Genomic DNA, 23371 nt, shown 5'->3' with positions numbered 1-23371 from the left:
GGTTGTATGTCACGTGAGGCATGAATAAACTGTGATACAACCGCCGCTTCATCCTTTTAATTCACTATCCAGAGCTAAAGCCAGCCTTCCTCAAGAGCCAGAATGATAACTAATGTTGAGGCAGCAATTGAAGGTTTTCATCCCTCGCGTGACCTATAACTACACTTTGACGTCACAGCCATCATTCAGCTGTTGAAACTGAAACAGCAGGACAAAAAAAAAACTATTATAAATTAGTTCGTGGCCGTAGACGAATACCACACAGTGATTCATTCAGAGTAGTGTCTCCGGCATCGTTGTAGCCGCCCGCTACTACGTAATATCAGCCCTTCAATATTTTTAACTGGCCTTGGGGTTCCCTGCTGCTATGACATAGAGACAGAAACTGCCGCTAGAGGCGCCAGCGACTGTCTAAGGGCATGAGAGTGGCGCCGGCACTCTGCGTAGCACTATGCAGCTTAGACCGCGCATGAAGTTTTTTTCGATGTGAGAACAAGTGTATGTAATATGTGTAGAACATTTCTTGAGATTGAGTGTAAAAGTCTAAACTTCGAAACTTTTGGCGGCAACAAAAGTTTGCTGTATCTGCGGGGCAATGTCGAGGCAGCACATGGAGGAAGGAACTAACTTGGGAGAGACGGTTACGTCACATTTTTCAAAGCTGGGTGTGAAGACTCCCCCCTGCTCCCCCCCACTTAGCCGCCGTCTCATAGTGCTTGCACATGCGCAGCAGACAGTGTAGCAGACGACGCGGCTGCGCCCAGCATTACTAGCGGCTGCGCCGTCAACCAAAGATTCCCAGTAGTCCTTGCAGAAGCGCGACTTCCGGCACATTCTTAAAGCCGGCCGCCACCTTGGCAGCTGTGGTCACGTGATTAACCACGTGAAAAAAAAAATTCAGCATGGAAGTTTCCACTTAACCCACATGACAGCAGCCATACCTTTTACTGAAGAGGCATTCCTGCATTGCTGTACAAACAACAAGATATAAACATGCCCTAGGACTCCCTCAAAACCTCCCTCACAATCCAAGTACATCTCCCTGCGACTTCTCCCTATTCCAAAAGCAAAGGCCTCTCTTGAAACAGAAGAGATTTCGGGCCACATAAGAATTGCAACAGTGCAATGCAATCCCGAAACAGTGCTCTAACACGTGGCAGGAATATTACCATGCATGAGCTTCCAAGAACTGTTCTTTGAAGTGGAGTGAGGTGTCACACACTTGAAAGCTACCAGCACTACAAATTGATGCGACGAAAAACAGTAAAATTCACAAAATGTTGGAGAAAAAGTGGCCTTCTATAATCAAGATGACCAAATATCAGTTCCAGCAGCGTATGTGTGTGCATATGGTGCATCAGTGCATGTGTGAAAACAAAAAAGGAAATGTGCGCTTGTCGAAAATGTGAACGTGCTTTAATTCCATTTTATGAGTGTGCTGTGACTTATGCGATTTCACGTGTCATTTTATTTCACCATGATGCAGTCAGCATGGCAGCCATGTCACCATCTCAACCTTTCCACCGGGGCATCACGCCATGGACCCTGAGATTCCTGCACACAGAATAGCACATGATGCACGAGAAAAAACAAAATGTGACAAAATTTGCTCCTAGATAGATTGATATCTCCTCAATTTTTAGGTCACTGCTGTAAGAGGACCTTCCCCGGGTAAATTACGTTGCCATTGGCATCATGGTATTTTGCCATGGCCTCTGAAACTCTCACTTGGCTTTAAAAACAAGGCAGAGCATTGAAAATACAATTTACAAATAATTAAAAAATAGAAGGACGCGAAGTACATCTTAAAGCTACCTTGCATTAGATAACAATGAAGTTCATCGATGTACATGACAAACTGACCAAATGTTTTAGGGGAATCCCCCAAGGTGGAGTAGATTTCTAATAATGTAGTAATTACTCATTGACGTCCACCCGAGCGCAGCCATACGGCTACAAAGGAAAGCTATACAGCTTTCTCAGAAACTTCGTATTTAAAGAAAAATTCGTCCTGGTCCGGGGTTCGAACCCGGGACCACCGCTACACCGGAGCAGTCGCTCTACCAATTGAGCTAACCGGGACGGCAAGCTTATGGCAGGGCGAGAGCGAATTGATCAATAACTCGAAGTGGGAACAGTGTTGACCAAATGTTTTAGGGGAATCCCCCAAGGTGGAGTAGATTTCTAATAAGGTAGTAATTACTCATTGATGTCCACCAGAGCGCAGCCAAAGCTGTATAAGGAAAGCTGCATAGCTTCCCTTTGTAGCCGTATGGCTGCGCTCGGGTGGATGTCAATGAGTAATTACTCCCTTATTACATGACAAACTCAGTGATAGGAATCACTGCACATTTACCCGAAAGCACACGGGCTACGATGCCAGCAGAGTCGCGAACGTCAAGTATCCCGTGTGGCCCGGTATCTGCAACGAGGGTATGGCTGTCTGGAAGCAGAAGCCCCGCGCGGAAGACAATGGATCGCCGCCGTCCAACTGGCCACGCCGCTTCTTGGCACCCTGTCTCCTCCCTGTTGGCTTGAATTCCTTTTCGGCATCTCCTGCAGCTCCGGCCACGACCGGAGCCTCTGGCGGCTCCTCCTGGTCGTCGGCCATTGGTTCAGTTTCTGGAGTCCCCTCGGTCTTCAGTGTGGCTTGCTGTGATAAAAAAAAAATAAAACAATAGTATGCCCAAGTTCCTAATGAACGATTCAAGGATTACCATGAAGAACTAAACACTGCAACAGAATAAAAAAGAACAGCCAGTAGTGCAAATTTAAAACGTAAGGGACAAGGTTTACTAAAAGGCGGTTGTCACAAGGCCACAAGAGTTTAAGAGGAGAGAGAGGTTTGTATTGCTAGCCACTGAACACTAATGTTTCTTTAGTCCTTAAATAAGTAAAAAAAGAAGGGGCACTGCTGGGCGGAACGCCCAGGCACGACCACATTAGGCGTCTGGCGTGACATTCTGCTGGCAAGCACAACAGTGCACTGAAGGTGATGATGCAATGCACAGAAGCGCTGCGGTATCGAAAGTAACCCAGCTGGAGTAGGGGTGTTCACCACCGGCGTGAGGCCATTGACGTGTAGGGAAGCATAGGCCCGATGGGTCGGTACATGTGTTGCCAACATGCCATGATGTCGGAAATAATGGCGAAGCAGCAACATGCCCGGTTCAGGGACATCAAGGGCGCCATCACTTAGAGCTCAAGGTGGCGGCAACGTCGGCGGCACCGGCGCTTCTTGAGAAGAGTGGGCACTCCTCTGTGGGCGCCCCCTAATGAAGGCGACATGAAGCATCGCTTGCCAGCCCGTGGCCGCACTCGGTGCCAGTGTGGCCATTGTGTACACGCCGGTCTGTTGCGGCAGATCCCGGAGAGATTGTTCGCAAAAATCCAACGATGATATAGAAAGCTGCACAGTCCGTAAACACTCCGTAAAATAAAAACGAGGTCTCTGCACAGGCAAGCTCCATTTATAGTCAAACAGATTGAAGGCGGCCTGATGTAGATATTAATGCCGCCTGCTATAGACTAACACCGTGTTTGCAAACATTTGGGGTGCTAGCAAACACCGGAGCCAACGGTGGTTGTAAAGTAGGGTTAGCACTTACAGGAATGCACCTAAATAAAAGTTTTTCAAAGCAGTTTTCTGATTCCAGAGCGAATATGTATGATGTCGTCTCTTTGTGGACAATAACCAAGTGCAGTCTGCGTCATGCATGTGTAGAGTGCTCGAGTGGTACCCTCCCCTGCATAAAAGTCAACACGTCACAGCATCTAACTCTTAAATGATATGCTTGCGCAGAAGTACAGTCACACGAACCTGAAAGCAGGGTGGGCACGGAGCAACCTGCCCACAAACCAAGCACTGCTTTTTAATTCCACTTTTGAAAACGTGGTGAAACTGCTCAAGAGCTTTAGACAAGGGTGACGTAGACTGTGCATCGTCAAACGGATTGTGAAGGTTTGAATCATCATTTAAAAGGCGGGCTATTCTTAAAACATCATGATACATGCACATGGGTGCCCCTCTCGGCTCTGGGTACAGGGCGGGAGTGCGATCCATAGAAAGATATGCAAGCAAACTTTCCAAAATATTTTTTCTCATCTCACAGAGTACATATGGAGGCGGCCATTCACTAACACTTGGCAAGTGCTTTGAAGAAGAGTGTGACAAAGTATGTTGCGTCATTTCGAGGCAAATCACTTTAAAATGCCACGATGAATATGTGTTGTGAAACTGGGCATATATCCAAAAGGTGCTCTTATCTGCTGGGTGTTCCCCCAAATAGCTCAAGCTTCTTGTGTAGTTCAACATGCTGCCTCATGACCTACATTACCTTGCAAATCCTGCCATTCAATTTAGGCACCCTGTATAGCTTTACATTGAAGAAAGTCCTCAAATAGCATGAGAAACATGCCACGAAAATGAAGCAGACGACCAACAACATGCTTACACACGTACGTGGTGCTCGCAGCCGCCGGAGCCAGAGGTGGCCAGGGTGTCATCTGTGCGGGCCGTCTGCTACAGCGCAAGGCTCCCTGTCATACGCTTGCCATGGCGTCTCAAAACTTCTTTTTCATCTAACGCTGTCTAGTTTTAAAGGAGTACAGACACCTAATTTTGGTGGCATGTTTTCTTTAGAATGATGCGAAAGACACTACTATGCATGAATCACCGTGTCGTATTCACCTATGGCCGCTAAATAACTTATAATCGAATTTTGCTGTCATGCTGTTTCGGTTTCAACAGCAAAATGATGACTATGACGTCAAAGAGAGTTATAGGTCACGTGAGGCATGGAAAAACTGCAATAAAATCACTGCTTCATCATTTTAATTCACTACAGTGCTGAAGCCACCCTTCCTCAAGAACCGGAATCAAAACAAAAACAGAAGCACCGAGTGCTTTTGGGAGGTATGTCCGGCTTCACAGCACACATTCACTGTGGCATTTTTAAAGCGATAACTTCAGCATGACGCAACATACTCTGTCCCACTCTCCTTCAAAATACTTGCCCGGTACTTGACTATGCGAGACAAGAATACTATTTTGGAAAGTTTGATTTACATCCCACCCAGTACACCCACTGGCACGGACTCCCACGCGTACATATCGGGGTGTTTTTAAAAATACACCGCGTTTATTGCCAGAATGTACTTAGTTATTTTTCATGAAAATACAACACCCTAGGTCACTGTGAAATCAGAAAACTGCTTTGAAGACTTTTGTTTAGATGTATTCCTACGGGCACTTACCCTACTTTACACCCCCAGTCAACTCAGCCGGGGACAACAGCACTACCGCATCCTGCTTACATCACAGATCGGTGTCGGTACATAAAGAAGACTTCTAAGTCTTCACATGAGCTGGTTGCAGCCTTCATCCAGCATAAATGGCTTCGAAGAATAGTTGGTGACGATTTCATTTTGCACCGTGTTCACAAAGGTGTGAGAACGCCATCCACAATGAAGAGTTCTGGTGGCCATTTCAACAAACATTCAGGCAAAGGCCAGTCTTACGCATGTAGGAATTGCCACAGCAAAGCGGCACCTTAAACATAACCTGTGCCCTGCACGGAACTATGAATTAAGTTTACAGTTACAGCCTTTTACACTTTGTGCAGCAACCGCTTTGCTCCACGCAAATCCGCATGTACTTGGCATTTTTATGGGAACAAGCACAACCGCTCCGACATTATACCGCTTTTCCACAGTGTGCAGTCCGCGCAAAGGACGAAGGATTAACGTAATACAGAACAAAAGGCTTTCATTGCGATGGAACTGTCCGGCGTCAGCAGCGTTGGCGTGTGTGATGCCTCCACCTGCGAACCGTGGCAGGTGGTGTTTAGAGGGATTTCCCTCTCTCCCCCTGCCATGGTTGGCAGGTGGAAGGAGAACCCCCTCTCCACATGTATGAGAGAGGAGGGAATGCTTCACTAAGAATTACTCAGCAAAAGTGAATAAAACAAGCAAGTATGAATAAGAATTGAATAAGAATAGGAACAGAATCAGAAACGAAACAGATTGGAGAGCGAAATGAAAATCCTATCACATTTCGTTTGAATCGATTCAATTGATCGTTCCCTTAATTTTTTTGCTGCTGGGTAACTGTGGCCTGTCACCCAAACCAAAAGTTTTTGACATGTGCCACTGCGTACGGTGGCAAGACACACCAAACACCTCGATGCAGTCACTAGCCATTGAAAACTTCCACACATGCAGTCATTACAGGACCCAGGAGGAACCGAGAGCAGGCAAGAGGCAACAATAGCATTTTTTACAACTGCAGATTGGCCGGGGATTTTGTCGACCCAAGATGGTAGTGCCAACAGAAGCATTTGCCATCAAATAATGCAGTAAGTCAAAAAACTGCAGACAACTTTGAACGAGCAAATAAAAAGTTAATGCCCTTTTTCGGACTCCCCGGAAACCTTTAAAATGCCACCTTTGAAGTGGTGAATTGCTCAGAATAAGAAACACTAAACAGTCATTACATACGCAGAATATCTCAGGGTAGCAACTGTGCAGGTTTGTTTCAACAGTTCTTCGGTTTGACAGTGCAAACGTTGCCTTTCAAGTGAAACGATACAAATCACTAAAAATGTAAAACTTAATATTTTGACGGAACTGCCTGTCTGGTTGAGAATAACTTATAATAAGCTCAGACATTCTCCTCAACCAAAACTTTTCACTTGAAAGAGCATCGACGTTTCCAAGCCAGCCCGGGTCCATCTGGTCTTTGTCACTCCCGAAGATGCAGCCGAGGTGGCTCCAAATGGTCGGGATTTTCAAAGTTATAAAGTTTTTGTTGGAAAAAAAAAGTCTCACAGTTATAAGCTCTAAAACTGCGCGCATGGGCATGCCACCGTGGTTTGTAAAACCCATGTCGTCATTTTTGTTCCGTCTCATCAGAGGCATGTGCTTTTAGACATCCAGATTCAAAATTTGCTCGAAACGCACTTTACCATGTACCAAGCAATAGCACCCAATCAGGCTATGATCACAAGGTCACTTGCGCCAACTAGGCCGAATTACGTTGCACCAGCAGCAATAACGGCTGATTTCCGATGAAAAATTGCAAAACAAAGAACCGGAGGCTGCTGGCATTTCATGGCAACATGAAAACATCTCCCTCCGAAAGTTTCAGACGGAGAAAAATACTGCACGCTGAAGAAGAGAGCAACAAAAATGCTACTTTCAGCTTCATTTTCATTACGTTATCAAAAGCCATTTGTTAATCGTGTTACCATGCTTCTCATGTTGCATTATCAACAGCCGTCACGTTTATCATGCACAGGAGGTCTCAATACAATCGTGGACAATCAGACATCCTGGTGCATATAATTTTTTGTTGAGAATTTTATCACAGTTAAAAAAACTTGAATACCGTCCACTGTTTTGTTTGTTTGTTTTTTGTTTGCTTTTAAATATTACCATACCTCTTCTTTTGCTGCCTCGGGGTGCCCTCCTGCAGGTGGCCTGGCCATGTCCCGGATGTCGGCCATGGTGACCTGCTTGACCTCGTAGGGCCGCTCGAGGCACTCCCACGTGACCACGTCCACAAAGCCACGAGCCCGCAGAGCCAGGCAGGTGCGCTGCACCTGCTCCACGCATGGGGAGAAGGAGCAGACGCGACCGCCTGCGGGGGGAAGGACGCACAAGAAGGAAAACACTCAACGTCAATATGCAGCACCTCGGTAACAAAAGAATTCCCAGACTTTATATTGGAGGCAGCTACAAGAATGTCATAACTCTTTAAATAAAAATTACTAATAAGCGATTATTCAGGGAATCAACATATTTAAATGATAAATATTACTATTCCAGCAATCTTCTTAACAATTCAGGCATCACAGTGTCCCATACACTATGCATGCAAAGAACAAATACTACATGCTTGATCAACACTGAAGGGCCCCTTTAAAACTCTTTGTTCAGCTAGGAAAGTACCAAAAGAATAACATAATAATGGCTGGAGATTTCAATCTTCGAAATGTTGATGGGAATCAGTGACTGGCAGGACAGAATACAGACACCCTGTCTGACATTAAACTGGCTTAACCCCTTAACCGTTTTGGACGAGCTACGGTCGTCCTTGCCAAGCCGTCCCAAAACCGTTTTGGACGACTGTAGCTCGTCCTCGCTGAATAGGTTCTTCCCTTCAGCGTTTTGGACGATCAGCGCTCGTGTGTGGCTTAGATGGCATTTTGCTCGACAGATGGCAGCACTGACCTGATAATTTCGTTTTCTTCTACCGCATAAACGTATTTTTCGTATGGCAACCTGGGTTTTAAAAATGGCGTCCGGCGGAGGCGATGCGTGTTTTGTTGAGCCGTCTTCTCGGAAAAGACGCTTTTCTTCCTCGTCACCTTCTTCAAACGATGGTGATTCAGACACCGAAGTGTACATTGTTTCAGGGAGCGAGGACGATAGTGATGACGTTGTGCTGATCAGCTCTTCCGATGAAGAAGAGGACAGCTCTGATGCAACATCGCGAGCGCACGTCAGTGGATGTAGATCGACGTCAGCAACATCCCTACGCGACCCCCTCGGTTTCCTTTTTTCGCAGCTCCCGGTTAGACCACTATAAGCTCCCCTGATGACTTGCTTGAATATATTTATCACTTATTACCTGCAGGAAGTTGGTTTTCTGTATTGCGAGAAATAATAAACTTCAATATGCTAATTTGACTTCATGTTTGCTTCAAATATTTTTTTAAAGATCGAATGCATGGTTTTTATTGCAATATTAATCGAAATCAGGAATAAAAAAAATAAGCAGTGTTGTTAAGAAATTCGTTGACATAACAAAACGGTTAAGGGGTTAAGCTGTGATCAGAGCAGGTAGTTCACCTCCCCACTAGCGTAACTGAAACAACAACTTCAGTCTTTGATATCTTATCCTCTGCTCGCATGGTAAAACAAATTTTACTACTGAAGTACATAGATCTGACTGCAAGCTAGTTTCCACTTGTACCCTCTCACGCAGCTCCCAGCAAGTCGTTTCTAGGTGTGCAACAATGAAAAATTTTGCTTTGGCTGATCATTCATGTATTGCTTCCTAGTTAGAAAATTCACTACAGACATCTGATATTCTGGGCAAGGTTTAGGTCTCTCTGTTATTTCTGCTAGGCCAACTTTGTTCCGGATAGAAAATAAAGGTAGAGAAAAGAAATCCCTGGATAGCTATGGGAATAATTCATCTTAAGCGTGAACTGAAACGTTGCCAGAGACAAAAAGTGCTAATCTGCTGTCATAAAAGAACTTACGATTGCCCTTGAATCAAAGTTGCACGAATCAAGAGAATGCTACTTTAGTGAGGCAGCCGTTTCGTCAGTGAGAATCGAAGTAAATTTTTGCAGTTTCTGTCAAGTAAGAGCACTCAACAACTTGACAAAGTAGTTATGGATGGCCCTACCATTACAGACAAGAAGACAGCTGATGCTTTAAACGCTTACTTCCAAAGTGCACTCACTAAACCTAGCGTGGCATTCAACTATAAGCATGCGACCAGTCTTGACAAGAGCATTACTATTAGCAGGGAAGGGTTCGTACGGCTGCTCCTGCAGTTAGATGCCAAGGAATCCCAGAACCAGATAACATTCCCACCACCTTTCTTAAGATATACACAGAAAGATGGTTAAGTTCTTGGTAATACTAATTAATAAATCCCTTGAATCAGGCACTGTACCAGATGAACGGAAAATCCCTCGGGTGATTCCGCTGTTTAAAAATAGCAGCCAAATAGAGGTTGGTAATTACCGCTCTATCTCTCTAACTTGCTGCAAGTTACTAGAACACGTAGTTGCTAAATACTTTAACAGCTTCTTGGAGTAGTCAGGAATAGTAACTAACATGCAATATGGTTTCCGGCAGAGAATCTCAACCACTACACAGCTGGTGGTCACAATAAATAAACTTGCTAAAGTGGTTGAGAGCGGTAGTTCTGTTGACATCACTTTTTAGACAACTCAAAAGCTTTGAAAGAAGACATCAGGGCACTGGCTCACAACTTAGAGCGAGGCACCACTTCCACCAATCAAGTGAAATAAGATTATTTAGCATACGTAGAGCGCAGCTTGTGTTCCGCGTCATACAAATGAGCAGCAGTTGTTTGTGAAAAGCTATGTAAACCACCGCGCTCATCTTGCCACAACCACCTAAGAATGTCAACAGCGAGGCAACTAGAGAGCCAACACCAACAACATTTGCAAACAGCGATTGAGGGAACATCCAGCACACCAACGTAACGTAGCTTTACGAAAATTGTGATTTTTCTGTTTAAAATTGACTTTAGCGGTGTGATTTCAAGGTGCATCTGATTATGGTGCCCTTTCTTGGCCCTTTTCCACTCTTTGATCTTGTCCTGAAAATCGATAAGCTGACAGTGTGGAGGGCTTTGAATGGTGATATCCTTTACAGGGTTCATGCTGGTTTTCAGCCATGAAATTCAAGGACTTTCAAGAACTTCCAAGGACCCCCGACTATTTCTTTCAAGGACTTAGCAACACAGCATTTTATTAGAGAAACATTTCTTACATCTCACCTATCAAGCATTTATTGCACAAGAGACTTTTAAAATAAAAGACTTCTCTTGAGGGCCGTTTACCAAAAAAGAGTTGCTAGTAAGAGCGGTAACTGCGATACCAACAAATTTCTGCTGTTTCTAATCACAGCTGCACCTCACATCTGTCCTGCGTCTGAAAGCTTCCCTGTTGAAAGCGTCGTGGAACTTGACCACATCTTTATTTTATTATAAGATGATGGATTTGACATCTAGCCATACCAAAAGCAGACCTTTCATTCAGCTCTGGTCGCTTTAGACGCGCCGTCGGCTGCGGTTTTGGTGTGAAACAGGCTAGCCCTAGCAACAAGTACAGCGGCCAAGCAGCAGCTTAGTCCGTCGCCAGACGTGCCAGCACGCGGCATCATTGCGAAATGATTGGCACCTGAGCCAGCATGCTCAGTCTTTGCTAGAAATCATTCTAATAACAATGTTGTAACTATGCGTAGCTGCCGCTATTCGTTGTCGTAATCACAAATGATCAGACTTGATCCAGTCGTTGAAACTTAACTCGTTGAATTTATTTATAAGTTAAATACAAGAATCAAATGCAACGCAACTGCACATCTCCCGGAACGCTCGAGCAGTCAGCGAAGCTAGCTGCTCGTCGTTCGGCGTCCGGAGTACAACTGGCCCTCGCTCTCCCCCCGCTGTCCAAAGCCCCTTCCAACCGCGGCACCTTTGAGGGGGCATCGGCGCCCGCGCTCACACAGAGAGCTTCCGCTTTGGGTGAGCCGGCACGGCTCATAACTGATTACTTCGGAAGACCAGAGCGCGAGCATCCAAACGCCCCCCCCCCCAGGCGCTCCCCGGGCCAGAAGGACATGTGGCTGAAAACGACAAGTGGGAGATGGCACACACAAAACACTAATGGGCGGTAGGGTCAGCCCGTCCCTGACCGTCGCGCCGGAAGGTCGCCCTTGACCGTCGCGCCGGAAGGTCGCAACACTCCCCCGCCGAATGGGTCAACGACTCATTCTACGCTTCTGACAGCTCAATCGGGTACAAAAGCTGTACAGGTCGTCTAACCACTTTGCCCTTCGGCAGCCGGACTTCGCAAGACCTTATCTTTCCGTCGCGTCCGTGGAACACAGTTACAACGACTCCGCTTTTCCACAGGAGGCGAGGAAGACTTTCGCGGACCAAAACAATGTCCCCAGGCTTCAGTGTCGGCCCCCTTTGCTCCCTAGAGGCGTAAGCCGAGCGCAGCTCTCGTAGGTATTCTTTCTGCCATGCTTGCCAGAACAATTCTAGCATCTGTTTTCGTTTCCTCCATAGCGTTCGGAGGGAGGCTGCTGTGTTACTAACCGCTCTCTTTTCGGGCGAGGGCAGGGCCGTCAAGCGCTTTCCGGAAAGAAAATTAGCTGGCGTGAGGGGAGAGCCATCCCTGGGGTCGTCATAGACATATGTGAGGGGTCTGGAATTGATTACCGCTTCGACCTCGGCAAGCACTGTAGTCAAGTCGACAAAGGCTAAGCACTGACGCCCGATTATTTTCTTCAAAGCTGTCTTCACGCTTCTTACTAGCCTCTCATAAAATCCACCCCACCAAGGCGCCCGCTCCACTATGAATTTCCACTGTATGCTAGAGTTAGCGAAGTGGTCTTGAGTGTCCGGGTGTCGCAGAACATCCCAAAGCATATTCAATTCTTTCGATGCTCGTTTGAAAGTAAGTGCGTTGTCAGAATAAATAATGCGACACAGCCCTCGTCTAGACACAAAGCGGCGGAAGGCCTGGATAAAAGTCTCAGTGCTCATGTCCTTCACCAGTTCTAAATGCACAGCACGCGTCACAGCACAAGTGAAGAGAACAATGTAGGATTTAGCTACACTTGAACCCTCTTTCACGAGGAGTGGGCCCGCAAAATCCACTCCGATGACTTCGAAAGGCTTTGCTTGAGAAGTTCTGTCGGGGGGGGGAGTTGGTCCGTGTCCAATTCGACGCGTGTGGCACTCAGCCGCCGGCACACAACACAGGAGCGCACTACACTTTTCACCAAATGCCGGCCACGCACTATCCAAACCCTTCGCGCAGTTGGACGTGCGTGTCCCGCACTCCTGCATGCAACAACTTCTTGTGAGCCTGATGCACTAACAAGACAGTGTATCGGTGCTGCTTCGGTAGGACGACAGGGTGCCGCTCGTCGTAGTCCTTGTGCGCTGAACAGGTGTGATTGCGTATCCGTAGCAACCCGTTGTCATCTCTCCGTAAAACGAAGTCGTTGAGGGTTGAATCACGCGGCGTCCTGTCTCCTTTGGCTACGCGCTGCAGCTCGGTACCGAATGTCGATTTGTGTGTCTGCTTCAGCCAATAAAGTTGTGCACGTTCCAATTCAAGAGCCGTTAGGGGACCCGTATGCCTTTGTTTTGTTTGCAGGTTATTTACCAACCGCAGAATCCAACCTGTCACCCGGTTTACCTTAGTTGCGGAGCTGAATCGATGAAAGTCTAGGAGTTCGTTTTCTTCTCCGCAGACGGGGTTCGTGGCTTTTACTCCCGTTTGTTGTTCAAGCTCGACAGGAGTGAAACCGTTCAAAACAGGCTCTACCTGTTCATCCGAAACCGTCGCTCTTAACACGACTGCATGAGCGCAAGTCGCTTCCTGGCAGGAAAATGAAGTTTGGCCCTGCACTGCCCATCCAAACACTGTTTCGAGTGCCGTTAGCCGAGCGTCCAATTTCTCCATCCTGCCAGTTAGAAATTCCCAGAAGTGATCTGAACCGACCAGGACATCGATCAGGGCAGTGTGGGGATGCTGAAATTCGTCACCCGGTGGCATTGAGCGCTCGCGCAGAGTCTTCCTGATCTGCTCGTCGGGACAAGGGACGGCTTGGTCGCATATAGTCGGTACCTCCAAGGCCTCAATTTTACATTCTGTTTTGCGGTCACCTTTTCCGAATAGACGCACTTCGACGCGTCGGTATGTGCGCTGCTTCTGTACTCCTCCGAAAACTCCAATAGTGAGTATTTCGGTTCCTAGCAGTCGGCAACCGAGCTGTCGCGAGCAATCTTCGGAAATGAAACTTCTTTGGCTTCCGCTGTCAAATAATATTCGACACATTCGCTTTGCCTTAGTCCCTTTGTTCCAAGCGGTCACCGTCGGCATTAGCACACTTTGTTTGGGGCGATTCTCCTCCGCTTCTGAAGCATGCAGGATGACTCCTCCAGCTACTTCGGTAGCTCCCTCTCCTTTCGATGAATTATTAATGAAGGCGGGATCGCACATGGAGGTCGCATGCCTTCGTGTACATTTTTTACAGTTCAGTCTCATTCTGCAATTCTTGGATCTGTGACCTTGTTTCGTGCAGCGAAAGCATCTGCCTTTGGACGTTAAAATTGTTTTCTTCTGCTTTACATCCAGATCTGAATCGCAATCTTCCCCTCCGTGATTGCTTGATCCGCAGATTGGGCAGGAGATGTTCGATGCTGAGCCAAGCAAAGCTGCGGCCGAAGAGGGTCGAATGCTCCCTCTTGATTCGCCTTTTGGCCCGTGAAAATGAGACGCTGGCTTACCGGGTGCAGTGTCAGGTCGATGCTCGAAGGTTTTCTCGCGGCTCTCCAACTCCAGTCTGAAGAACCGAAGTAGAGACTTGAGTGGTGTTCGGCTGTCCGTCGCTATTGCTGAGGATGTCGTGGACCGGGCACAATCTTCTGCCGTTGTCGATGACGTTGCACTCGGAGCATGTTGGTCCTCTGCGTGCGCGCGGTGATAGGCGAGGACGAGCTCCCTTGGAAGTGCACGAAGCAGGACGGGATACAGCATCGCGTTGTAACTGTCGTCGCCAACACCTAACGCTCTCAAGCCTCGCATACGCACTTGCACGTCGTCGTAGAGCCGCCGTAAGTCACGTACTTTTTCCGCAGACATCACACCCCGGATATCGATAAGCCCCTGCATGTGTTCTTGTATCAAGGCCGCTTGGTCGCCGAATCGCTGCTTAAGGATTTCGATGGCATCGGTATAGCACTCAGCTGTAGCTTGAAGCCCGGCGATGGCGGCTTCAACAGCGGTCAACAGGGGAAAGGTCCGGATTCGTATGAATAGCTGGCTCAAACTGCTGCCAGAACGGCTGCCAATTTTTTCTTCTTCCGTCGAATTTCGAAAGTTCCAATTTCGGAAGTTTTATCTTGCGATGTGCGGAAGTCGTTGAGGTGGTCGCTGATTCCTTCTGGCTGTCAGGATTTGTCTTGAGTTTTAATCTGCAGATGCTAATGGCAATCTTGTCCGTATACTCAAGGACCTGTTCAAACTCAGCGTCTGCGTCGTCATCTTTGATATGTGGCTCGATCGCGGAGTCCACATCGTTGAGCTGCCGTTGCACCAATTGTAAGCGCTCGAGAAGAACGCTCACCTTTTCGATGTTGGGTGCTGTCTCGGCGGCCAAGATGTCGTCGGCTTCTTTAGTGAGACGCGTCGCTGATGCTCTGACAGCCTTCCTCTTCTTCTTCAGCACCTCCATCTTGTCGTTGGGGTCCGGTCGATCTAAGAAATCCGTTCCCGGGTTTCGGCACCAGAACTTTTGTTGTAACTATGCGTAGCTGCCGCTATTCGTTGTCGTAATCACAAATGATCAGACTTGATCCAGTCGTTGAAACTTAACTCGTTGAATTTATTTATAAGTTAAATACAAGAATCAAATGCAACGCAACTGCACATCTCCCGGAACGCTCGAGCAGTCAGCGAAGCTAGCTGCTCGTCGTTCGGCGTCCGGAGTACAACTGGCCCTCGCTCTCCCCCCGCTGTCCAAAGCCCCTTCCAACCGCGGCACCTTTGAGGGGGCATCGGCGCCCGCGCTCACACAGAGAGCTTCCGCTTTGGGTGAGCCGGCACGGCTCATAACTGATTACTTCGGAAGACCAGAGCGCGAGCATCCAAACGCCCCCCCCCCAGGCGCTCCCCGGGCCAGAAGGACATGTGGCTGAAAACGACAAGTGGGAGATGGCACACACAAAACACTAATGGGCGGTAGGGTCAGCCCGTCCCTGACCGTCGCGCCGGAAGGTCGCCCTTGACCGTCGCGCCGGAAGGTCGCAACAAACAAAGCTGTTTCGACTTTTCTGGTGCAAACCTTATGTATGTATATATAGCGAGCCAAGTGGCAATCGATCGCTGTTGCCCGCATGAAAGAAAATTTCCTGCATGGCAGCACAGCTGTGGGTGACGCTGAAGCCCCTATAAATTTGCTTTTTCTATGATGGAGTGAAAATTTTACAGAATGACTTTAGGTGAATCCTGCGTTGCGTTAGCGGAGCGATGCATGTGTGCTTGCTGTGTGCCGGTGAACCGCTTGCGTCGCAACTGTGTAGGCTCCCTACGCTTACGGCGCACCAGGTACTGTGCCCGAACTGCGTTCGCACTGTGTCTTTTCGCTTCGCGCCCAAACCTTGCTCTTGGGGCAGGTTACGGGGTGACGGTAGCCATGTGCGGCATCGGGCGGAGACAGTGGCGCTTCGTCTGCGTTTACACAGAGCTCTTGCCGAAGGGACGGCAGAAACGTGGAGCTCCAGTAAAGTTATCTCCAACAAGATAATTTACAAAACTTAATGGATACTAGAGTTTTTCCATGGCCGCCTTCCTCAGAACACCAAAATTCAAGGGTTTTCAAGGACCCCATTAAAATTCCTGGACTCTCAAGGCCCTTGAAAACACTTCTTCCAAATTCAATGGTTTTCAAGGTTTTCAAGGACCCGCATAGACCCTGCTTTAGCTTCCCCTCCAGTGCACCTACAAAAGCCAATGGCTGTTCATATACTCTCATTTCAAAGCGAGAGCAATTTATTCAACTCAGAGTAAGTTGCCACAGCTCATTCCCAATACTGAATTCAAATTTTTCTGAACTTGCTAGCTTCATTAGTGTTAAAATGTTACTTTTTCGCATGATTTCTCCATCAAAATTCTGCTCTGGCGGCCATGATTAAATCGCACGTCCTTGGAATCAGCAGCCAAAACCAATTTTCAGTGAATTTCGTGCCGCGTCAGAGAAAATGAAAAAAATAAAAAAAGCCCGAAGTCAGAAACGCCAGCCTCACTGTGAGGCTGACGTTCCCGACATCAAGCGTATACGCCATCAACTGTGACACTTGCTCATGCCTCAACAGCCAGTGTTTTACAACTGCCGCAAGGCCCTGGGACTAGATCACTATGCCAGGATCCGAGGAATGCGCCAAGAAATACACAAAAATAAAAACAGCCCAATGTCGCAAGCATCAGCATCGCACCGCCACCACAATGCGGTGCCAGTGTGCTCAAATATAGCATCTCAGCACAGTGCCATTGAAAAACTTTGTGTAGCAGCAAAAGACCGGCAGTTAAATCGAATGACTCTGGGTCACCGCACCGTCACCGCAACGCGTGGCGTCTATCCGCTAACTCAACGGCAAAATTTGTGCGACGTTTCATATGCACACTTTGTGCTGGTACTAATGTTCTTAGGACAGTACCAACGTTCAATGAAAATGCTCTTGTTTTGCCTATTCGCATAATGCGCTAACCATCATCTATACCTTATACACTACAGCGAATCCCACACGAGTTGCGGATTAACAAAAATCAAGGTATGGTGCCTGACATCGCACAGACGCCCGTGTGCTGCGCAATGTCAGAGCATATTAAAGATCCCCCCGTGACGGAAATTATGCCGTCCACAAGATGTCAGCGGCCGTCCCCTTTGTTACCTTCGCAGCATCCACTCCATGTGGTGCCATGTCCCACGAGATCTGGCACGGCACATGCAAAATGGTGAGGCATTGGCTCAAAGAGATGCATTAGGAAATGCAATGGCCTACTGTCGCATTGATACAAAAACACAGCTCTTGTGTTTAAAGCTCATATCTCTAGGAGTAGGAAACGGAGGGAGGGGAGGACTCTCACACCCTGGATGCCAGGCCAGATCTCCCAGTGTACTCCAGGAGGGACTGCAGTGCTTCGAAAGGCTTTTAGACAATGATATGCACTCTTGAGGTGTTGTCGCCGAGTCGAGAGTGCGAGGCAAGTATTTATAGAGGCTGTAGTGAGGCATTCGGGGATTAGATGCTCAAGTGCCTCATATCTGGAATAGTCTACACAGGTGGGCAAAGTGGTCCACCCACGCCAGAACCTATACTTTGCACTGACAGAGCACCCAATGCAGACCTTCAACATCAGAGGCGATCACTAAGCTCTGCCTCACTGCTCATCCGGGAAGGGTATAACGGCCTAGCTAGCCGCCACTTGAAAGTCTGGACGTTCTGGAGTAAATCTGCACCAGTTGAGAACACACTCTGTCAAACAGGTTAACAATATTCGTCTACTACATCGGTGAATCATTGGCCACCTAGGCAAGAAAGTCCAGGGTAGACTTCAAGGAAGGAAGTCCAGGGACCCACTAAACGAGAAATTTTCTCTACGAAAGAACTGCAATGGCCCCCATTTTCCCAACGAAAAAGTTCTAAAAATGCACAGTGCAAACTGCATCAGGGTGTTTGTCTAAGCCAAAGGCAGAACCAGCTCCGCTCATTTGCAGAGGCTCTTATTTCATGTCTCAAGCAGTCAATAGTTTCCCAGAAGACTTTTGACTCATCACCACAAACAAAAGATGACTGCAATGATACTGCAGGTAGCAATCAGGCCGCACAAATAAAGACAGCACTTCAAGACTTTCGTGCGATGAAGGAGCTCATTACTTTCTTTTTCACATTTTCTAGCTTCACCCTTGCCGTGCAGTCCAATAAGATTTAAGACATAATCTTGAATGTGCACTTCTGAAGCACGCATCATACTTTCTTGTGCGCGAAAGGCAGAATGACAATCAGTCTACAAATGATCTCACTCTTGAATTCTATGGTTGCGTAATTTTGACCAGAGAACTTTTCATATGAAAACACTGTGTGCCTTAGCGATTTAAACCACTTTGAAAAGTGTTGTGTGTGTAATTAGCAGGAATGCCAGAGGCAGAAAGTCAGTGCTTTCATGCCAAACATGAACTTTTTCTAAAAGAAAAAACACTGAAATCTCTTAGCACTGTTGAGCCTTACAGAAGGATCGGTGGCAGCTAATGTTCAGGAATTCTGTGCATCCTGCCACAGGGATACCTTGCAATGTCTTCGATAAGCTGCAGGATTAGGCCCAAACTGCCTTTTCCTCACCTCTGAGAACCTCCCAGATGCCTCTGATACACCGCTCATGTCTCTGTAGGCACCTATGAATCTTTTTATATAACAGTCAATACAGTATTCAACTGAGCTTTTTCTTTTTCTGCTTTCAATTAAAGACAAGCCTCGGTTGAATGGGGGTCAAGTTTATTAGTCTCAGTACAACAAGCACACCTCTGTTCTATTCTCCTATGCCACCTGTGGCCTTTCACATGGCATGTCACCTGCAGACTACCACACTACATTCATGCAAGTGCGCTATGCATACACTCTCTTTTGCTCCAACAAGGAGAACACTCTGAAAATGTTATGACCTAGAGTTTCGGAACACATGCCTTTAAGGTAGCTGATGCTACAGTTACTGCAGCGTTCGAAACCGACAGCAGTTTTCAAATGTTCTTTAAATAAACTGTGATCAATGACTCCTTCTTCCTTTCATCGCACAATGCCTGACTCGACGGATTTCCATCGAACCATCGACTACACCGAGCATTTATGTTGCGGTGTCACAACTTCAACTGAACCTTGTGGCATCAAGAGCATGCAAATTCCATGGCAGTGCAAACAAAGACGGGACCAATTCGAACTGTTCCACTCACCAGAACCTGGTTTCAGAGCTGCTGCTGCAGCTTCTACTGCTTTCCAAGGATGCGGCAAGTCCAGAAAAACAGCATCAGCGAGTCCCTCGATGCCAAAACCGTCTTGGCAGACGTCGCGGTGTGACGCGGTCACAACAGAGTCCAGGCCGTGCTCTTGGAACTCTTTTTGGGCCACTTGAGCACGGTGCTCGTGGAAGTCAAATGTGTACACATGGCCGTTTGGAGTCACAGTCCGGGCAAGGGCATGCGTCATCGAGCCGCTGCCAGTACCTTTGATAAAAAAGGTGTGAAATAAAAACTGATAAGCACCTGTAATCCATCTACCATGCATCTCAGTCAGCATCAGTGTCACTTGTGAGCTCCTGGATGCATGGATTGTGTCTCCAGGATTTTCTTAATTTTTTCCACAGAGAATAGAAGCAGCCTATTAAGCTCACATCAACTCATTTATTTCCTGTTGTGTTTACTCATTAAAAGCTCAAGAGAAAAGGCAGTGCGTTTAAATAGAGCAGGCATATGTACAAGACAACAGACCTCTCCCAGCCTAAGTCACGGATGACGTTTCGAGGGACGGACAAAGGGCGTGACTTGGTGTGATTGGCAAAACATTCCGCTGCTGGTGGCATGGTGCAGTGGATCCAATCTTATGTGGTGTAATCAGCTGTGTTTTTCTCAAAGCCGTCAAGCTGTTGAGCAGTGGAGTGCACTAATGGATTGATGGAGACCAGCAGGATGTATTTCTTCTGCTTTCCAAATAGAAAAAAGCAGTGAAGAATGGGGTTTGGAGCCATGCAAGGAAAAATGCAACAGATGTAAGGATCTGCGACTTGCACTCGATTGTGAGCAGATTATCCGGGTGTGGTACTTGTGCGCCCATGTATTTTTGGGTCAACAAGCAAGCACTTAGTTTGCTTTATTGCCCTCCCGAGCGAAGTGCACTGGAATCATGACTGAACGAGTGCTCAAAGGCCTGGATGGCATGTGACCCCTGGAAGTACTCTAAGAACTTCTTGTTAGGCACTTATTTTATTCCAGAGCAGCAAACTGCATTCAAAAAGCTAGCTTCTGTCACAAGTCACCTCGCAAGGGCATGCCAGCACACTGACCACTCAAGTACATCTGTGTTCCCACCCAGAATCACAACATACCACATTCAAGCGCTGTCGCGTCCAAGTCAAAAAGCTGCTTTGCTTGTGTTATGTAAGTGAACTTTGGAATATTATTGCGTCTGCGTTAATATTATGCAATATTGTACAAAACACGCGTAATTTCCCCGCTTATTTGCATGTGCACCCTCCAGCTACGGCGAAGTTTCTCCTATATCGAAGCAAGCATCATTCCCGACACACCAACCCAACTGTTTGTGATACATGCAACGGTTTATGAAGGTACAGTCGCGTCATGTAGTACAAAGTAAGAGAAGTCACACCGTCAGCACACAAGCACCACGGTAAATTTTGTACACGTGATTTTGTCGTATAAGTTGACCACATCTCTGCACAGCTGATACACTAACCCGAAACCAACATGAGCGCTGGCGCCGATCGCTTTCTACACGCCCATGCTTAGCACCTTCCAGCAGTAGTTCATGAGCTCAGGCAAACATTCAGCACTTCCGACGACCGCCGAATCGCAGCTTGCGACGGGCTCGAAAGACTTACCAACTTCGCAAACGACAGACCCGGGCTTCAGGTCGAGCTGGAGCGTTACCATACTGATGTCCCGCGTGTACAGGATCTGCGTCCTGTGAGGCAGCGTGAGCGTCCACAGCTCCGGCGTGGCGCGAAGCACATGCACGTAGCCGCGCGAGCACTGCACCTTCGTGCCGTACGTGCGCCCGATCACTTCGTCGTGCTTCAGCGCGCCGTACTTGGTCTGAAACACTTCGCCCCGCGCGAGCTTGATCGAGTAGATGTGCGCGAAAGTGCAGTATACCACGCAGGTATCGCCTTCCTGCGCGATGTTGTCGTGCGAGAGAAAGTTTGTCATAACTTGGGAGGCGGTGCAGAGGGTCACGGCGGCGAACTCAAATCGTGATGGGCACGGTTTTACTTCCAAGTGCTCGCGTGCTTGGCAGTGCTTGCTTTTCTGTAAAAGGTCACCTCGGTGCAAGCAGCACTCCGTGACTAGCAAGACACGTGCAGAGGCAACGTGCCCGTCAAAACATCAGAACCCGTGACCGGAACTAGGGGTCACACCGGAACTCACTTGTTCGTTTTGAATAGGCAAGTTTCGGTTTCATCGTGTTTTGGTTTCGCTTTTGCGCGCGAAAGCGTCGTGCAAAATATTTGCCACTTTCGACGGGACTGATCGTGCACACAAGTGTCATGAGTGACGAAGGGCGTCTCATGTGGCACGTGGCATATGGCACTTAAAACCTTAAGCCATTAAGTTAACACTGGCGGTTAGTGTCAATGGTTAGCTCCAAGGTTTTGAAAAGAAGCTCTGCAATGTGAGGAAATTTTCTGCAAGAAACCGAAACTGCGCACGTGCGAAAGAGGAAGCTCAGTGCCTATGGCGCCCAGTTCATTGCCATTGTACCACGCATGGAGGAAGGAAAATTTAGAGTTTTTCCTTCCTCCGTGGTACCACGTCATGCGCATTTTTTTTTTCTTCGCTATTGGCTGCAAGGAAAAGTATTAGAATCATAGTGAACTGTGTGGCCGTTATATCTGATAGCGACGAAGCAAAAGAAAGTGCATATATGCCATACATCGAGATTGGATTGGATTGGAGTAAACTTTATTTGTGCCTGCAGTTGGACGCTCGCGCGCCCCGACGAGGGCCTACGTCGTCTACGAGGCTCCCGTTACTCGGCGCGGGTCTCCGCTCGCCGTTGCCGGCTCGCTGGATCCCTGCCTTTCGAGCGCCCCGAGGACCTGCTGGACGGCCCATAGCTGTTGGTCATGGTCGTTGCTCTTCGCGGCTGCCTCCAGCCGCGGCGGGATTGTTCCTGATCTTGCTTCCTTTGGATTTTTGATGCAGTCCCACAGATGCAGAGCTCACAGAGTTCCGAGTTTGGCACCGTAGAGACCGTAGTTGGTTGTATTAACTCTATGCATTGCAACAAGCCATCAGCGGTCGTTACCTTAGTGCTATAACATAAGTGCAATAACTCTATGGTTAAATACGACCTCGTTTTCATACGAAAGAAAGCTTCAGATCTAGCCCCGCAGATCTTTAGCGAATTACTTTTTCTTTTCAAAAACTTACATGGCATCGTCTAGTCCATGGAACGACCGCCTCCTCTACATTTTTTTTTTTTCAGGAAGCCATGATCGAAATCGATAGTATTCATGTAAAAGTTAACTTTAGGTAATCAGCTTCCTAATTAGTGTGATATTTAGACTAACTAACGTCCGCCGCGGCTCACAGCATGCTTCTATTTTTAACAGAAGCGTTTGCGGGTAGGCAGGCTGGAAACGCTGATTGGTCGATGGGATGCGCTTCTCCGTGACGTTTTTTGACTTCGCCCTCGTTCTCAACCGGACGTGGCGTCAGCGCGCCTTTCTCGACCTCTCCCTAGAGCGCCTGGGGAATCGCTAGGTGCACCCGCCGCGCCGCGCGTGCGTGGTGAGCGAGCATTGTGTTTCATGATCCTCGGCGCGCTCGTTTCGAGGCGTGTGCAGCTATGGCGTTCGTGCGTGGTGCGCTCGGCGGCGACAGCCAGCTGAAATTTCTGTGCAGTTTTTGCTTGCGGCTTTCGCCGTTTCGCCAGGAGCACGTGGCTAGTGTCGTGCTCGTATTTAAAGTTTTTGCCGCGGCACTACAAGGATCCGCATCAGGCGCGCTTTGAGGACCGCCGTTTGACAGCTACGCTGACGCGCTTGTCGGGCGTGCGCATTCTCAACCCTGAGGTAAGGACTGAACTACATTGTCGCAAGTTTTCTCGTGCATTGAGGACTCACCAAATTGCGGTGCTTGTAACGAAACTTTTTTTTTTTTGCAGCGTCGTTCCCTGGATATGCTTCTCGGAAGCCGATGTCATTGTTCGCCGCGGACGCTGGGCCTACTGCTCGCCGCCACGCCGCTGTAGGTTGACGTTGAAGAGCTGCTCCAAACGGCCCTTTTCAGGGCC

The 23371-nt window shown here is 47.8% G+C and overlaps 1 protein-coding gene across 1 annotated transcript; it reads right to left on the bottom strand.

Annotated features, from left to right (window-relative positions):
- Window positions 1-1389: 1389 nt before the first annotated feature.
- LOC149331168 (tRNA (adenine(58)-N(1))-methyltransferase catalytic subunit TRMT61A-like) lies at window positions 1390-21466 on the bottom strand. Its single transcript, XM_089556355.1, has 5 exons — window positions 20955-21466; window positions 19294-19563; window positions 7440-7639; window positions 2357-2653; window positions 1390-1554 (listed from the first exon to the last, which is right to left on the bottom strand). The coding sequence occupies exons 1-4, from the start codon at window positions 21280-21282 to the stop codon at window positions 2372-2374; spliced, it is 1080 nt and encodes a 359-aa protein (XP_089412481.1). The 5' UTR covers window positions 21283-21466; the 3' UTR covers window positions 1390-1554; window positions 2357-2371.
- Between the last annotated feature and the right edge of the window lie 1905 nt (window positions 21467-23371).

The sequence above is a fragment of the Amblyomma mixtum genome, chromosome 8, assembly GCF_055824585.1.
Source record: "Amblyomma mixtum isolate Tamu chromosome 8, ASM5582458v1, whole genome shotgun sequence".
Lineage (NCBI taxonomy): Eukaryota > Metazoa > Arthropoda > Arachnida > Ixodida > Ixodidae > Amblyomma > Amblyomma mixtum.
The sequence above is the reverse complement of the archived record's forward strand: the minus strand, read 5'-3'. Positions and strand labels throughout refer to the sequence as shown.

What these genes read in the sequence shown, in the direction of transcription:
- LOC149331168 (XM_089556355.1), bottom strand. Translation starts at nt 21,282, where the DNA reads ATGACAAACTTTCTCTCGCACGACAACATCGCGCAGGAAGGCGATACC. An exon ending in AGCTCTGAAACCAGGTTCTG is followed by an intron (nt 7,640 to 19,293) that starts GTGAGTGGAACA and finishes TTCCCCCCGCAG; the next exon opens with GCGGTCGCGTCTGCTCCTTC. An exon ending in CCGAGGCAGCAAAAGAAGAG is followed by an intron (nt 2,654 to 7,439) that starts GTATGGTAATAT and finishes TTTTTATCACAG; the next exon opens with CAAGCCACACTGAAGACCGA.